Genomic DNA, 18,845 nt, shown 5'->3' with positions numbered 1-18,845 from the left:
GGACTTTTTCCTAAAGATCAAAAGAAGATAGGTAATTGTCTATTTGAAGAGAAATGTAATGCTTGAAAAGATACCTGTATTCTAAAGAAGAAATATAGTCTTCACAGCCATATATCCCTACAGAGGGCCAGTTGGATGTAGTGGCCCATTTTCAGGGATTATGAAGAGGTCTTGAGTTCATTTTTAGCTTTGAGTATTAGTAGTAGTTACAAGTTACTGACTGATAGTATGTTAGTAAGGCTTTTCTCTCCACTAAGTTTTATACTGCAGTCTTTTAAAGTTAACCAGTCTTTACTTATTTTAGGTTATATAGATCGGTTCCTTACCATGAACAGTATTGAATTTAGCTCCCGCTTCTCTGCTTCCTCTCCCTTTAATATAAGGTGCTCTGTTCCAAGTCACACTCTTTTGTTTAGCGAACTCCTCTTTACAGGTATTCTTCTTCCCTTCCCCTTGGCAGAGTGGTGTTAACTCTATTGTCAAAGCAGACAATAGTTACATATTGCTGTATTTCTCTTTTCCCTGTGTTTGTTCTGCAGTAAGAGATGCTCACTGCTTACTGTCAGCTCTGTGCTGAAAGCTTTCTTAGCATTCTTGATTATCTGAAACTGTCCTATACAGTGGTCCCTTGGTATCTGGGGTGGATTGATTCTAGGACCCTTGACACCATACCAAAATCCACGGATGCTCAAGTCCATTATATAAAATGGCCTAGTATTTGCACATAACATCCACACACATCCTCCTGTATACTTCAGATCATCTCTAGATTACTCATAATACCTAGTACAGAGTAAATACTGTGTAAATGGTTGTAAATACAATGTAGATGATATGTAAATTGTTGCCTGCATGTGGCAAATTCAAGCTTCGCTTTTTGGAACTTTGTTTTTCTGTCCACATTTGGTTGAATCTGAGGATGTGGAACCCATGGATAATGGATAGCCAACTGTTAACTTCTTCAGGAAGCATCTGTAAGAACAATATTTCTCAAGTTCTTATTTGTTCACAGTTTTATCTGTATACTTTTACTTGGATGATAGTATAGAATTCTTGGCTGACTTGGAAATCATCGCCTCACATTTTCTTTCCTGAGAACTTGAAAGTTCATCACTCTGTTACCTGGTGGCACACAGGGTCACTGTCACATTGTGATTTGCTTTTCCTTACAAGTGATGCAGTTCTTTTGCTTGGATGCCCAGGAGGTATTATTTTCCTTAAAGTTTGTTTTACTGGATGTCTTAGCATCAGTAGTTCTGTGTCAGTTTCACCAGGGATGTGTTTGTACATTTCAGTCTTTCATTTCAGGATATTTTTCTTGAATTATTTAGCATTTTTTTCTGCTCCTTTGATTTTAGCTATTTGGTGATTCTGTTATATAGAAGTTGGAATTTCATATCTGTTCCCATCTGTCTCTTTTTTTTTTTATTATCTATTTTCCTTAAATGGACATGAATTTGATCAAACTCTGGGAGATAGTGGAGGACAGAGGAGTCTGATGTGCTGCAGTCTGTGGGATTGCAGAGTTGGACACGACTTAATGACCGAAAGACAACAATTTTCCTTAAATGCCCCTTGGTGTCAATTTCTTCCATGTTCCTCTAGTCTAGTCTTCATTTCTGAAAAGATTTCAAATTGCTGCTTGTTTCTTGACTGTGTCTGATTTTTCTTGCATCTTCTCTCGTGTGGCTGCCTCTCATCTGGGCTCTTCTGTTTCTGATGTAAGTTCCTCTTTCATGGCCTTTGTGTGTGCACAATGTTAGGTGATAGTTTCCCTCTACCCTGTGGACATATTCTTGGGTTTGCTTCCATTGTCCGTTGTTGCCACCATGGTCCTCTCCTGAGACTTGTCCGTGGGAAGGGGTGACACTGTACCAGGAGAGCTGTCCGTGCTGCAGAGCGCTTCAGTATTCCCACAGCACACTAGTACACTTCTGTGTGGTCCTCTCTGTGTTACCTGTTGAGGTCTGCCCAGCACCTGAACCTCCTCTTTCCTCTATCCCTGGGCCTCGTCCTATTCAGGGTGTTATTCTCAGCTTGTGACCTCAGTGCCTGGTTCTGCCTTTCCTGGAAGGCCTTTTGGCTGGCTGTGTGCAAAGCCTTAAGTGCTGGGGCAGACACAGTGTCTTCTGGTCTCATGGTCTCGTAATCCTGTGAATCCTTTTACAGTCCAACTGGAGAAGTTTTCCTTCTGAGATGTTCCCCAAATGGTGTTCCCTGTCTTGCTTAGGTAAAGGATTGTGTCAACTGATTATAGACCTCATTAAGGCAGTTTTAATGGTTTGCTGTAACCTGTTTTCTCTGTTTCACAAACCCAGTAAGTTTACCAAGCTGGTCTACTTCAAATATATACAACTGTAATTTTAAATATTACATCCTATAATAAATTGCTTGTTTTTTTAAGGTACGTTTGTATCTATGCCATTTAGCAGAAAAGCAATTCTCATCTGCTCTCTAAATTTTTTTCATTCTTGGCATATAGCAGCATCCATGTGCCAGCATGGCTTCGGCCTTCAGCTTACATTCAAGCCAAGTCTTGTCCCTTGTCTTTGGATTGCTCCGTGAAATGAAGGTTTTTTTTTTCCCCTGACATCAAGAGCCAGGTGTATTATTTGTAAACATTGTATGTGGGTTTTTCAGTTGCTTGTAACCGATGAATGTCACTTGAATAATTTTCAGTATTACATTATTTGCTGCAGATTTAAGGGTTGAAGGTTGTGTGCTTTCTAGAGAAGTAATGATGGTAAAAATGCATGAACATAAGCCAGCCTGGACGTAGTTTAAGAAAAAGCTAAATGTCTAGTTTATTCTTATTGTTTAAGCCAGTGGGAATAAAGTTGTGTGGGCATAAGAATGGGTGAAATTGAATAGTTACTCATTTTGACAAGAAATGGATTTCTGTTTCATAAAGCCATATGCACATGCAGTTATATCATGTAGTCAGCCCTTGTCTTTCTTTGATTAATTTGGATAACTGTACATTGATTGAATTAAAAGAAACTCAGAAAGCTGAAAACTGATGCTTAATTTTAGGGCTAGTCCTGTGTTTTTCTGCCTCCACACTCAAGGCGCACAGGAAGCTCCTATTGCCTGAAGTGGGCCCCTGTGAGGCGCCGCTGCACGGCTGCGGGACTGGGGCATGGCTGGCTGGAGCCACCTGAGCCCTGGGTGTGGCAGCGTTAGCCTGCACAGGCCCGGGACCATTTCTGATGAGAGCATGCTGGCTAGCAGTAGTTGTGTTGGTAGGAGTGCATACTTTGAGAAGATACCTTACGTGTGTGTATGTGTGAATACAGAAAACATCGGAGCAGTGTGGGACCAAGCAAGCCTGTTTCCCAGCCTCGGCGGAACATCGTAGGCTGCAGGATTCAGCATGGGTGGAAGGAGGGGAATGGCCCTGTCACCCAGTGGAAAGGAACCGTTCTGGACCAGGTGCCTGTAAACCCTTCTTTGTATCTTATAAAATACGATGGATTTGACTGTGTTTATGGACTAGAACTTAATAAAGATGAAAGAGTTTCTGCGCTTGAAGTCCTCCCTGATAGAGTTGGTAAGTTCTCTTTACTATTTGTGCATTATATGCTTTAAAAAGGATTTCTGAAATGGATGCTTTTTGATTATTTGCATTACTGATATTTGTCTTTTTATTGGCGTATAAGCACTTCTGATACATATTTAAATCAGTCACCTAAGACCATAAAAACTGCTGAGCAGATGTCCTGAGACCACAGTTCAAAGGAACTATGAGGGATATAAAGATGTATAAAATTGTTCCCTAAGAAGTTGACAATCTAATAATTTCTAATATGATTATTTCCCACGTTTTGCTCACAGTTTATCTGGACTCTGATGGGTAAGAGTATTTCTCATTAGCTCAAATATTCAGTGTACTTATTTCATCATATAATAGCTAAGAAAAATTTCATGTGTTTATTTTAGAATCTTTTAGGTGAAGTGTATCTTTCATTGTGTATTTTTACAAAAGTGATCATTGTAAAATTTAAGCAACCAATGCATGTGAATTTTATTATATTTCTAAGGGTTTGTTTTGCAAGGTTTGTGGGAAATGAATGGCTTTTTTTCTTTTTTTTAAATGACAGCCTCAGTTTATTTTTTATATATACAAATGGTCATAGGAGCTATGAATGACTTTAAATGTCATATGAATCAGTTTTGCCTTGCATACCTTAAGCATAATGACTGGTTTTATTTTTAAGAATAAAATAAACTAGGTTTTATTTTTAAGATCAATAGAATACTCCCAAATTAATGTTCCTTTCTTCGGAGTATTTGCATTTTCACAGTGATGCTGCCTGAATCTGGTTTATGTTTTTGTAACTGTCCTTTGAAAGCCTGTATTTTTACAAATATAGCTTCAGCAGCTCTGTACTTGGAGGATAGAATTTTGGAATCAGATTGTCAAGCGAAGACGCTTACCAGTCCCCGTCCCTTTGTTTTTACCCTTGTGTTCCTGGAACAGTGCTTCCCCATCAGGTTAAGTTTGGCAGAGCAGCAAGTTACTTTTTAATCTTCACTTTAGATAGCATATATTGTCTTTACTCATCCTGTATAAATATAGTTCAGCTTTCACAGAAGTCTTTCTTAAAATTTGTGTTTTTAACTACAAGTAACTAATTGTGTAATAGTAAATCTTTGGCATTTTAAACTTTATCTCTTTTCAGTGTGACTGAACACACTGTTCCTTATGAGGCATGTCCTCTTTCCTCTTGATCTTGAGAGCAGTCCATTTCCCACATTAGAAACTAACATAGAAGAATCTTCCCTTCAGGGCTTAAAAAGTATCCTCACCTTTATATCAATTATTTTTGCTCATTAATTATCATAATTCTTTTTCTGACTCCTTCAAGGGCAAGACTGCTAGCTTATTTGAGATTTTACTGTATTCTGCCACATGACCTGTATTAGTTCTTTAGTCATCATAGAGCAGAAAAAACTTAGCTTGTTTTACCAAACCAAGATACCCAGAAATATATGAGTGTCTCTGGTGATGAGATTTAGGGTTTCTTAATGTTTTTCTTTCTAGTTATGGGCCATTTCAGTTTCCGTCAATAGACATGGATTGCTTTTGTAAGCAGAAAAAGGAAATCCAAAGGCCTATGTGCAAAACCAGCAGTATGTTATATGAGTAACATAATTATCAGTTAATTATAGTATTCCCTGTGATACTTAATTCTGAAAAGTTATTTGGACTTCATCTATATTCCCTGTAGAAAGAAAATGGTTTTTCCTAATTTGCTTTAGGCAGTACATGTAAGTTAGTTTTGTTTTCCTTAACCTTAAGCTAAAGGTGAGAGAAAGTGACATCACAGAGTACTGATTCCCAAAGCATGGTCTGGGGACTGTTAAGGTTCCCTGAAGCATATTCATGTGCCTTATGAGATCAAAATTCATAATAATATTAAGGTATAATTTGCCTTTATCACTCTCATCCTTTCACAGTTATTTACTGAGGTTTCCCACTATTTGGAAGATCTGCATAGCTCAGTGAATATATTTTTGATACGAACAGTGTATGATGTTACCAAATCATGTATTGATGAAAGATCCATTCAAAGACCAACAGGGTTTTTTTTTGTTGTGGTAAAAACACAAAACATTAAATTTACTACCATAACTGTTTTCAAGTGTACAGTTCGGAGGTGTTAAGTATATTCACACTGTTATGGAATAGATTTCCAAATTCTTTTATTTTGCAATTCTTTCCCCATTAAGCAACTCATTTTCCCCCTCCCACCAGCCCCCCTGTACCCACCATCCTGTTTCTGTGAATTTGATAACTTTAGGTACATCATAAGTAGAATCATGTGGTATTGCTTTTTGTGACTAGATTCTTTCCCTTAGCATAGCATCCTCAAGGTTCGTTCATGTTGTGGTATGTGACAGGATTTCCTTCCTTTCTAAGGCTGAGTAATATTCCGTTGTATGTGTATACCATATTTTCCCCCATTCGTCCCTGATTGGACTCTTGGTGGGTTCCTTCTACCGTGGCTATTGTGGATAGTGCTGCTATGACATGCGTGTACAAATATCTCTTCAAGCCCTGCTTTCAGTTCTTTTGGGCATTTACCCTGAAGTGGAATCATACGGTAATTTTGTTTAAATTTTTGAGGTGCTTGTATACATGCTGTTTTTCCATAGTGTTCATTAACATTTTACAGTCCCACCAACAGTGCATAAGGATTTCAGTTTCTTCACCAACGTTTGTTATTTTCTGTTGGTTTTGATTTGAATTTTTTTTTTTTGATGATTAGTGATGCTAAGCATCTTTTTATATGTCGTCTTTGCAGAAATACCTATTCCTTTGCCCACATTTTTGATTAGGTTATTTCAATTTGTTTTGTTCATTGCAGAGTTATAGGAATTCTTTATGTATTATGCAGATGAATTTTAATTTAATAGTTTGACAGAAGTTTATTGATGATTTCAGGTTCTACAGTGCAATTAACCTTTAAGGAAAGCCAAGACTTGATGAGTTTTGATGTGATATCAGAGAAGAATATCTAGAATTATTTGAAAGACTAATAAAATACTTTTTCAACAGCATATCTTTGTGATTTTACACGTCAACTAAAAGTACATGCAAAAAAGATTGAATATTGAAACAGATACGAGTCTAGCTGCCTGTTTCTAAAGCTAGATATGTATTAAAATTTTGTTAGAAAATAGTTATTTTTCCTTAAAAATGTATTTCTGTGGGTATCTTAAAATATCTTAAATGCATCATTTATAATTTTTAAAATATTTATCATCCATATAAACAAATACTCAGAAATTTTAGGATTCCTGAGATCAGAAAGTTAGATACCTTCTGATTTGAAGAAATTGGTGGGATTTTGCTTTAGTGTTGTGCAGCAGAGAATCTGTTACTTTTGGTAATTATTGCACATGTAAATGAAACTACCATTTGTGTTTAGAGTGTCTTTCTGATAAAATTAAATAGTGCAGTATCTTTAAACAAAAATAGCCCTCATGAATGAGATAGAAGTGCCTTTTTTTTCTTAAAGAATTATCTGAAATATGAAGAACGGAGAAATCTTAACATCAATAGGTTCCTTCATAATTTTCCCAGTACTAAAAAAGAAAAGAAGCTTGTTATTTTTCACCTGTGTTCTAATGTCAATCTAGAACAACCTACTTTTCCTCTGAAATAATTAATTCACACAGCAGTGTTGAACCCCTGTGATCACATTATTGAAAATAAGGTGGGAAAGGTCTTTGCTGTCATCACTGTGTAGTGTAAAAGCAAGTAAACAAACGTGTAAAACAAGATGATTATAGATAGTGGTGAATGTCTTTAAGAAATAAAACTCAGGTGCTGGAGCAGTGAGGCGCTTTTCATAACATGGTCCTGGGGCGCCTCAGGGTGGACACCTGCTCAGGAAGAGCCATCCCCTGAGGATGTGAGTGCCATGGTCAGCCCAAGGGCATCCCAGAAAAAGATGCCCATGCTGCTGAGGTATAGGTAGTAGGAGGAAGGTGACAGAGTAGGACGGCAGAGGACCAGCAGGGAATGATGGCTTTGGAATGATGGGTGGAATGAGGGGCTTTGGCTCTGGAGAAACAGTTTGTTATTCAGATTATTAAAGGAAAATGCTGGAGTATTTTAAGCAAATGATTGACATAATCTGGTATAACTGCCACAAATACCACTCTGATTACTGTAAAAAATAGATTGTAGGGGCAAGAGTGAAAACCTATGCCTTGAAGGTTAATATCTTGATTTTAATAAATGATCATTTTGTAAATGTAAAGGGAAGGTGGGTAAAAGTTATATAGGGACAATACTAATTTTGGAACTCTTCTGTAAGTCTATAATTATTAATAATTTTAAAATAATTATTAAATTGTAACCAAAATACTTTATACCTTGAAATAAACAACTAAAATTTTTAATTAAATACAGTACCAAGAGCAGATGAATTCAGAGAAAGAAAAACAGATGCTCTCAGTAACATGACTTTGGGGCATAGTAATTCCATGGAATCCATCCTAGGCTGCATCAGTAATGTGAATTTGGTGATTGTCCTTCGTACAGCCCTCCATGTGATTCTGAAGCCTGATGGTGTATTTCAGAATCACTTCTTTGAATAAGTTCAGTCTTGACAGTGCATACTTTGTAAACCGTTGTTTGCTTTTTTTGTCCCTAGCAACATCTCGAATCAGTGATGCGCACCTAGCTGACACAATGATTGGCAAAGCAGTGGAGCACATGTTTGAGACAGAGGACGGCTCTAAAGACGAGTGGAGGGGAATGGTCTTAGCACGCGCCCCTATCATGAACACATGGTTTTACATCACTTATGAAAAAGATCCTGTCTTATACATGTACCAGCTCTTAGATGATTATAAAGAAGGCGACCTTCGCATTATGCCCGATTCTAGTAAGTATAAATTGACAGCTTTTACTTTTGATACTTCAGAAGGAATTTGAATTTCAAAACAAGGTCTTTGATTAATTTTTATGGAGATACATTTAAAATTTTTAATTATTAGGGATAAGTGATCATTTTAGTTAGGCTGTAAAATTATTCACACTCTTGCCAAGAATATTTTCCTTTCTCTGTTCTGAACTTTGGATTTTTATATGAACAGAATATATAATATGGGGTCCTTTGTGACTGGCTTCTCTCACTCAGCTTAGAGTTTTTAAGACTCATCCATGTTGTAGTGTGTGTCCATACTTCATTTCTTTTAATGCCCAAGTACAACTCCATTGAATAGATACACTATATTTTGTTTGTTCATTCATCTCTGGACTTGCCTTTTTGAATCTAGCCATCCTGGTGGTAGTAAAATGATACCTCATTGTGGTTTTGGTTTTCATTTTTTTGATGACTAAAGTTGTCAAGTATCTTTTCATGTGTTACTGGGCTTTTGTGTGTCTTGTTTGGAGAAATCTATTCATGGCCTTGGCCTGTAGTTTCAGTTATGCTGTCTTTCTGTTACTGAGTCAGTAGTCTAGGTACAAGTCTCTTGTCAGATACATGATTTGCAGATACTTTATTTTATTCTCAGAGTTGTCTTTTTACTTTCTTGATAGCCTTCTTTGAAGTACAAAAGTTTTAAATTTTATGACATCCAATTTGTCTATTTTCCTTACTGTTGCTTATGCTTTTGGAGTCATATCTAATAATCCCTTGCCAAGTCCAGGGTTATAAAGATTTACTTCATGTCTTTTAGAAGCCTTGTATATGTTGGTCTTTAATTCTTACTTGGATCTTTGATACATTTTGAGTTACTTTTTGTTTATGATGTGATGTCAGGTCCAACTTCATTCTTTAAGTTTTAAAATCAAGAAGTGAGAATGTTCCTCCCTTTCTTTCAGAATTTTTTTGGCTGTTCTTTGCAATTTCATACAAATTTTAGAATCAGCTTGTTGGTTTCTGCAAAGAAGTCAGCCGACTTTGTGTCAGGTATCTCTTGGTCAGTTTGGCATGAGGGTATTGCCATCTTAACAATGTTAAGCTATTGACCCATGAGCGTGGGATGTTTTTTCATTCATTGAGGGAATTTTTTTTTTTTTCCTGTGAATAATGTTTTGTAGTTTTCTAAATTTTGCACTTTTTAAATGTATTTCTAAGTATTTCATTCTTTTTGATGCTGTTGTGACTAGACTTATTTTCTTAATTTCACTTTTAGGTGAGTCTTTTTTTTAACTACTCAATAGCTTTTCCTCAAACACATGAAGTCTTGGCCATAGACATATGTGGCTGATAGACAGTGGGTATATTAGCAGTGTGATATCTTCTCTTCGTTTTTGTGTGTTTTTTTTTTTTTGAGCTCTCCCTGTGAACATGCTGCTCAGTGAACCCACTCATGGTCATCTGGCCCTGATTTCAGCCTTCTTAGAGTTTTTCTTTTTAGTTTGTGTGTATTTGTTATAAATGTATAATGCAAAGTGTTTATATAGGCAAGAATTTACTAATGAGAGCATTCCTTAAAAGCTTTTCTCCAACCTATATGAAATTTTTAACGTTTTTGTAGAGAAATGTCTAAAGCAGGTACTATTGACTTGATAATAGAAAGTATGGGGTCGTTTGCACTTTACCCATTGCCTGTACCGACCATGTCTTTATCCTCTCACTCCTTTCTTTTGAGTGGTATGAAAGTTTATTTGCTGTTAGAATCCGTGATGATGTTCTGATACAAAGAGCTCTATGGTGGTCTTTGTTTGAGTCTCTTGCTTCTTCATCATGTTTACTATAAAACGTATAGCAGTCATGTATATGGGATTTCTTCATCCACATGAGGTGCCATGAAAGTGTGGTGTGGTATGATGCTGCTACTTGATGGAAGAGCGCTATTAAAGAAGAATTCAGTTTAGATTTCCTCTTTATTCCTCCAGGACTGATAACATGCTCATGTGGATTATTTGTATTATGTGAGATCAGAATTGCAGGTTTCGGATTATATCATTCAGTGAGAGAATTTATTATAATCAAAGAGCAAACTGCTGTTAATGTAAATAAAAGATATGGTCCAGACCAAGATACATGTGGAAGTTAAAAGGCACACTGCTAACTAGTGTGTCAAGATGACTGGCATAAGCATGGACAACCAGGATACCTGGTCTTACTACTTGAAGGCTCTCTGTTGCTCCGAAGGAAAGAGTTTGAGTTACTTGGGACCTGTAAGGGGTTTCTTAAAATAGAAAAATATATCTACCTAAAGAAACAAAAGACCTATATATAGAAAACTGTAAAACACTGGTGAAAGAAATCAAAGAGGACACAAATAGATGGAGAAATATACCATGTTCATGGATCGGAAGAATCAATATAGTGAAAATGAGTATACTACCCAAAACAATATATAGATTCAATGCAATCCCTATCAGGCGACCAACGGTATTTTTCAGAGAACTAGAACAAATAATTTCACAATTTGTATGGAAATACAAAAAACCTTGAATAGCCAAAGCAACTTGAGAAAGAAGAATGGAACTAGAGGAATCAACCTGCCTGACTTCAGACTCTACTACAAAGCCACAGTCATCAAGACAGTATGGTACTGGCACAAAGACAGAAATATGGATCAGTGGAACAAAATAGAAAGCCCAGAGATAAATCCACGCACCTGGGGACACCTTATCTTTGACAAAGGAGGCAAGAATATACAATGGAGAAGAGACAATCTCTTTAACAAGTGGTGCTGGGAAAACTGGTCAACCACTTGGTGCTGGGAAAACTGGTCAACCACTTGTAAAAGAATGAAACTAGAATACTTTCTAACACCATACACAAAAATAAACTCAAAATGGATTAAAGATCTAAATGTAAGACCAGAAGTTCTTTAAACTCCTAGAGGAGAACATAGGCAAAACACTCTCTGACGTAAACCACAGCAGGATCCTCTATGACCCACCTCCCAGAATATTGGAAATAAAAGCAAAAATAAACAAATGGGACCTAATGAAACTTAAAAGCTTTTGCACAACAAAGGAAACTATAAGCAAGGTGAAAAGACAGCCTTCAGAATGGGAGAAAATAATAGCAAATGAAGCAACAAAGAATTAATCTCAAAATATACGAGCAACTCCTGCAGCTCAATTCCAGAAAAATAAAAGACCAAATCAAAGAGTAGGCCAAAGAACTAAACAGACATTTCTTCAAAGAAGACATACAGATGGCTAACAAACACATGAAAAGATGCTCAACATCACTCATTATCAGAGAAATGCAAATCAAAACAACAATGAGGTACCACTTCACGCCAGTCAGAATGGCTGCTATCCAAAAGTCTACAAGCAATAAATGCTGGAGAGGGTGTGGAGAAAAGGGAACCCTCTTACACTGTTGGTGGGAATGCAAACTAGTACAGCCACTATGGAAAACAGTGTGGAGATTCCTTAAAAAACTGGAAATAGAACTACCATATGACCCAGCAATCCCACTCCTGGGCATACACACCGAGGAAACCAGATCTGAAAGAGACACGTGTACCCCGGTGTTCATTGCAGCACGGTTCATAATAGCCTGGACATGGAAGCAACCTAGATGTCCATCAGCAGATGAATGGATAAGAAAGCTGTGGTACATATACACCATGGAATATTACTCAGCCATTAAAAAGAATACATTTGAATCAGTTCTAATGAGATGGATGAAACTAGAGCCTATCATACAGAGTGAAGTAAGCCAGAAAGAAAAACACCAATACAGTATACTAACGCATATATATGGAATTTAGAAAGATGGTAACAGTAATGCTATATGCAAGACAGAAAAAGAGACACAGATGTATTGAACAGTCCTTTGGACTCTGGGAGAGGGTGAGGGTGGGATAATATGGGAGAATGGCATTGAAACTTGTATATTATCATATGTGAAACGAATCGCCAGTCCAGGTTTGATGCATGACACAGGGTGCTTGGGGCTGGGGCACTGGGATGACCCAGAGGGATGGGATGGGGAGGAAAGTGGGAGGGGGGAACACATGTACACCTCTGGTGGATTCATGTCAGTGTATGGTAAAGCCAACAAAATATTGTAAAGTAAAATAAATAAATAAATTTAAAAAAAAAAGAAATGTAACTGCCTAGCACCATCCATCCTCTTGCCAATCTCTTCTCCCCTTTGTACATTATTTCTTCGTTGTTGACAGTGATAATATGCTCTGATTTTTACATGTTTTCCTAGAATTTACAGAGTTATTGTTAGGTCATAGGGTGAGCAATGTTTTCCAACACTCAGATTTTCTTAGGGACTTTTAAAAAAAGTTCAGGTGCCCCATCTATCCTCCGAGATTCAGTTGAGTTCACCTAGCACCTATTTTTATAGCATGAGAAATCTCTTATTTTGAAACTGGGTTAGGAGGACCATGTGTAATGAGATGAAGTTGAGGGAAAAAAGCTTTAAGGAGTCTCAAGATAAGGTAGGGATTCTTAGGCATTTTAAGTGTGTAGTACATTCTCAGTAATCCCAATAGGCATTGTCTCCTTTAAAATCATTTCAAAGTAAAGCAAGGCTTTTCTTTTACTGAAAAGAATTAGATTTATTATTTATTTTTGGCTGCATCAGGCCTTAGTTGTGGCATGCGAGATATTCCTTGTGAAATGTGCAGGCCTCTCTCTGGTTGTGGTGTGCAAGCTCCAGAGCCCATGTCTCTAGTTGCAGCACCCATGGGCTTTAGTTGTCTTCTGACTTGTGGATCTTTGTTGCCTGACCAGAGATCAAACCCACATCCCCTGCATTGGAAGATGGATTCTCAACCACTAGACCACGAGGGAAATCACCAATGCAGACTTATTTTTTAAGAAGTTATAAAATACAACATTATAAATCAACTATATGTCAATACATTTTTTTTTTTTTAAAGAAAGGTGTTATTATAGTTGGCAACTAAACAACTTGGGAGTTGAGGCGGGGAACTGATCCCTCTGAGCAGTTGAAAATTTGCATATAACTTATGGGCAGCCCTTCCATTTCTGTGGTTCCTCTGTATCCATGGATTGAACCAATTGCAGATCTCTTTACTGTTGGAAAAAATCCCGGTGTAAGTAAACCCATACCAAACTCCTGTTGTTCAAGGGTGAACTGTATTTCGTTTTTTCTTGACCTTTTCCTTCTTTAGTCCTTATTACTTCATTAGGTAATTATAGCTATAATTAAATATGAGCCAGAGGAATTTCTATTTATGATTTTTGGAATTGTTTACATATCTAGATTTTTGTAAATGAAGTTTTATTGGCATGTAGTCACACCATTCATTTATGTATCATCTGTGGTTATTTTCACACAGAGAGATACAGCTGAGTAGTTGGTACAGAGACCATATGGCTTCAAGCCTGAAATATTTATTGTTTGGCCATTGAAGAAAAAGTTTGCTGATTCTTGGTCTAGAAAATCAAGATGAATGCAGGATATTAAAAACATTTTTAAAAAATATTAAAATATGTGAGTTGGTGTGTATCTAAAAACTAACTTTAAATTCTTTTTTTTTCTCCCCCCTTTTAATATAGATGATTCACCTCCAGCAGAAAGGGAACCGGGAGAAGTTGTGGACAGCCTGGTGGGCAAACAAGTGGAATATGCCAAAGAAGATGGCTCTAAAAGGACTGGCATGGTCATTCATCAAGTAGAAGCCAAACCGTCTGTCTATTTCATCAAGTTTGATGATGATTTCCATATTTATGTCTACGATTTGGTGAAAACATCCTAGATGTCATCACGAACTTTACCAAATTTGTGGAACTATTAAATGTATAATTTGTAGACATAAAGACTTGATTGCTTTCCAGTTTAATGAAAGCTTAAATGTCCCTGCGAACCCACAATCTCTGCCAGCAGAACTGGTTTTGTTCTGAATCGTACAGATTTATGTGAACACAAAGCATTTTGTGTAAGGAACTCCTTCCTCTTAAAAGAAGTCTGTCTGTTTGGAAGGGAGTTACAGGCAAGTCTGGTAAAAGTTAAGCTAGTATCATAGTCATTTAAAACTGTAATAGATCTTATCCATTTTCCCCTTCACTCTTAACACACTCTGCTGCCACAATGCAAGCATAGTTTGGTTGCATTTTTGTTACTGCCTTTTTTTTTTTTTTTTTAAGATATATATGTATGTATATCTATCTACCTATCTATATCTGTGTGTATACATATATAATATATATATACACACACACAGATCTGTGTATACACACACACACACACATACACACACTTCATTGGCAGTTCTTTCTTTGTGGATTGAGGTAGGAGTTAAATAATTGTCTCCAGTTTAACAGGAGTGCTTGACTTTATATCACTGCTGTTTATTTAAAAATTAAAACTGGGCACAGGAAGAACATGGGGACATTCAGCTTGTGTTGAAAGTCAGAAGTTCAGAGCACCATTTCAATCCAGAGGCTTTAAATTGTAAATTCAAACATGAATCACTTGTGGATGTTTAATGACCCACATTAGAATTTACAAAGCAATTAGAAATCTAGGTAAAAGGCTGCCTTTAATTTTAAGCTTTGTACATTTTTTGTTTACATATTTTTTTTTTTAATCTTAAATACTTTTTTAAAGCAAAGCCCAGGTACTTGGTCCACATTGTGTAATACAGGTGTATTTTGGATGATGCATTTGGTCCACTATTTGTACAAATTAGTAGTCTGGGTTTTAGTACATGGATTTAAAAGGCAACAGTATATCAGTGGTTTATGTGTATTTGGTAAGTTCCTGGAAGAACATAGTACTTTTATATTAGAAATGTAAGACTGGCATTATTGTCTTTTACCAAGTTCTCTCGGATCCCTTTGTTATTATTACCATTATTACTGGTGTATGATTATGGTCAGAAGTCTTCTCCCCCTTGACTTTCCCTCTCAAAGAATATCTAGACAATTAACAGCTTAAATTCCTGACACCTTTTTTGGTGCTGTATGTTCTTGCTCATGGTGTGCTGATACTGTGGATTCATTCCGTTTGGTGGGTCCTGCCGCATCAGGGTCGGTCGCCTGCACTGGCTTGTGGGTGTGACTGATCGCAGCCCTTAGCCGTTGAAACCTTCCCTGCAAGGCTGTTTGAACTAAAATAGAACCACAAAAGTGGTTCGTTTAGCAGCAAAACGTCAGCCTCTCACTTTGTTTTGGATGATCCCTGGCAGTTTGAAAGCTGACGGGGAGAAAGATGGTTTGTGAAACCAGTCTTGTAGAAGTTGAAAATCTTACCCAAGATTTGGGCAGAAAGCTTAAATACATAGACTGGCAATCAGACACCAGGTCTGTGGGACCCCTCTCATAGCTGCTCTTGATGATAAAGAGGTTATTTAGTTTCAAGGCCCCACTGTACGTGGTTTGATGCCCGTTCTCGCTTTCAGGAAGGCTTTGCCTTGTTGTGCTGGTGTACGGTAACCTTGTGCGCCATGTAAATCCAGCACCCTGCTTCTCTGCAGTGTGCCCTCACCCTGGGTGGTCGGGGGTGAGCTTCTCCATGCAGTGAGTACCTAGGTCTTAGGTGTTCCTTCTGTGGTTGAAACAAGCGTCACGCTACAGATCTGTTGTCTGTTCTGCTGGTGGCTCTTGTAAGAGTTTTCCTGCATGTGAATCTCAAGGCTGAGCGCAGCTCCCCGAGTCCAAGTGGAACCGAATGGCCAAGAGAGGGAGTTGTCCAGTGTGCACTGCAGGAACAGGACACAGTGACTGTAGGCTGAAAAATGAAGTCCTTTGGTGGGATCCTGAGGGTTGGGTCAGTTGAAACATTCTTTGCATTACTTAATGACTTGCATTGTGGTTTTTCTGCAAGTACCTTTAGCAACTTTTAATATACCACATGATCTGCCACTCTCTAGATAAATGTGACATGTGATTTGTTTTCATTATTATTTTAATCATTGTTCCATTTATTGCCTTTAGGGTTGAAGGAAGGGGAAGGGGTTTTATGTTGATGTTTTCCCTTTTTTTTTTTTTCATTCTTTTTCTTTTGGTGGCTTAAACCACACTTCCTGATGCCGTGACTAACTCTGCTTCCCAGCTGAGTATTTCAGGCTTCATTTAGGCTCATGTTTCAGATCTGCATGCATTGCTTGCATTTTCCTGGTATCGGAATGTTGGTTCCTTGTTCTAGGAATACAACATTAATTTCCAAAATTATCATGGGACTTGTGACAACACAAGACATGAATCTCTGTATAAAATGTATTGGCCTTTCTCATTGACCTGCTATAGTATTATTGTGTCGTGTGTGTGCGTGTGTGATGTCTGGCTGCCATGTAAAGCTTCAAAGGAAGACCTTAAAAGCAGACCATCCTTTTTTGCATGCTCTATTCTAAGTAGAATGTTCAATGTAACTAACTAAAATTGCATGTTAAATATATTTAGGTTTTTTGTTTTCTTTGTTTTTATTTGTTTTCAGTTTCTGTATATTTGCTTAACTGTGCTGTTTTAGTGGTTGTAGGATATAAATGCACTGGTGAAGCAAATGTAGTGCCAACAGAAGGTGATTTTCCTGTTGTGTATGTCTTGCAGCATTTGAAGGGACTGTGCATTCTTAAAACAATCACAGTTGCTTCTAAACCAGATTTCATTTCTATTATTGTTTTACGTGCCAAACCCCGAAGTGCATTGGGCTTGAATCTCTGAACGCCGTGGACCCATTAGAAGACTGTTTTGATTGTCACAAATTGTAGTGCCTGAAAACATTATTAAGCTGATTGTCTTAAAAAAAGAAAGTTCTCCAAAGACAAAACAGGAATAATTATTATAACAGAAAACAATTATGGTTGAAATGTCTGTGGTTCCTTGGAAATGCTGCGCTTTTTGTATTTTCCATCATTAGTGCAGTTGAACGAATGTGTATAGTTCAGAGGTCTTCGTGTTCGCATTTTAAAATTAGGTAAATGACCTCATCTTTCAAGCTTGAATTCATTTTTAATTTTAATTTTATTTTATACAATGTGTAGACAGTTCCCTGTTCTCTGCATTTAGAAGTATAAACAATATAAAGCTGTTAATTCTGTAAGTAATTTTTATAATTATGATGTAACTCTATCCTATCCTTAAAACATTTAAAATAAACCCTTTATGTGCAACTTTTGACTGTAAATTTTGTGCTTATGAGCAGACTGGGATGTGTTAAACCTGCTTCTGTGAAAAGATTTTTTGAAGTTTTACTTGAAGATTTTAACTAACCTTTTCCCCTCTTTTCCCCAATGTAAATGTCAGGTATACATATAGGAACAAAAAGAAGTAGAATTTTTATTTGAATGATAATTAATACTACCTGAAAAGAAAAGGGGCAATAATAATCAGTAGCCCCAATATATTATATAATCCAAAGTATTAAACTTTGTGATTAGCAATTAATATGAAATTTCAATTTATCATAAAATTTTAACTTAAAAAGAATTGTTTTAAATAGGATTAAATAATGTGTTTTATATTTTCATATCTTTTCTTGCTGTAATTGCATATTGCTTTTATTAATACTTAAGTACCAATTAGATTCTGCAGTGAAAAGTCTTCATTTTAAGCACCAAGGCATATAAGTAATACTGAAACTGGATGTACTCTGTTTTATCTTCCTGGATAATTTTATCAGAGGAAAAAGTAGAATTTATGGTATTTCTACACTTAATTAGATTTATTTATTTACTTAATGTTACCCATTTGGCCCAAGGATCTCTGGTTAAAGCTGGGACGGGACAGGTCACCTTTCCTGCTGGCAGAGCGGCTGGGGAGGCTTGGCGTGGCAGCCACAGTGGCCACTGCCAAGGCCATGGCCAGGGGGAGGCAGGATCACCTCTGAGGCTCTGGTGGGAGGAGCCACAGACAGATGCAGGGAGGAGATGGACCAGGAAGCACAGGTGTTCACCCTGAGTGAGAGCTTACAGTCATCTTCCTGAAGGTAAATCACTCATTGCAATAACTGAAGGTACACCTCCGGAAATATTTTTTCCCCAAAATAACAAGGCAGGCTTAGCCTAAAGGTGGGCGCTTGCTGACTGCTGCTTGTAAACTGAAGAACTGAGTCTAAAGCAGTCACCACTGGAGGAGAATTGCAGGGTGGGCTTACTTTCCATTGTTTCTTCATTTGGTACTGTCAGCTCTGTGATAATAAAAGCGTTTGACACTAATAAGGCACTAGCAAAAGTGCTTAATAAGTACCTTACCAAGCGCTTTCCACCCATTTCATTTAATTCTTTCTGTTTTGGTTGTATATTTTGTTTTGCTGTTGGCTTTTGTGTGTGTGTGGTGGTGTTTTTTTTGCCATGCCACACAGCAGGTGGGATCTTAGTTTCCCAGCTAGAGACTGAACCTATGCCCCCTGAAATGGAAGCACTGAGTCTGAATTGCTCAACTGCCAGGGAATTCTCTTCATTTCATTCTTAATCCTGTGAAG

General features: G+C 37.3%; 1 protein-coding gene across 4 annotated transcripts in view; it reads left to right on the top strand.

The window, feature by feature from the left end:
• SPIN1 (spindlin 1) overlaps positions 1–17,535 on the top strand; it is an 87,408-nt gene extending 69,873 nt beyond the window's left edge. For all 4 annotated transcript variants that reach the window (XM_043453098.1, XM_043453095.1, XM_043453096.1 and 1 more), the window contains 3 exons: positions 3,297–3,550; positions 8,169–8,402; positions 13,982–17,535. In XM_043453098.1, the coding sequence (XP_043309033.1) occupies positions 3,297–3,550; positions 8,169–8,402; positions 13,982–14,181 (688 nt within the window). In that variant the 3' untranslated portion in view covers positions 14,182–17,535. The remainder of the gene's footprint in view (positions 1–3,296; positions 3,551–8,168; positions 8,403–13,981) is intronic.
• Positions 17,536–18,845: the final 1,310 nt, after the last annotated feature.

The sequence above is a fragment of the Cervus canadensis genome, chromosome 30 (genome assembly GCF_019320065.1).
Source record: "Cervus canadensis isolate Bull #8, Minnesota chromosome 30, ASM1932006v1, whole genome shotgun sequence".
NCBI lineage: Eukaryota > Metazoa > Chordata > Mammalia > Artiodactyla > Cervidae > Cervus > Cervus canadensis.
The sequence above is the reverse complement of the archived record's forward strand: the minus strand, read 5'-3'. Positions and strand labels throughout refer to the sequence as shown.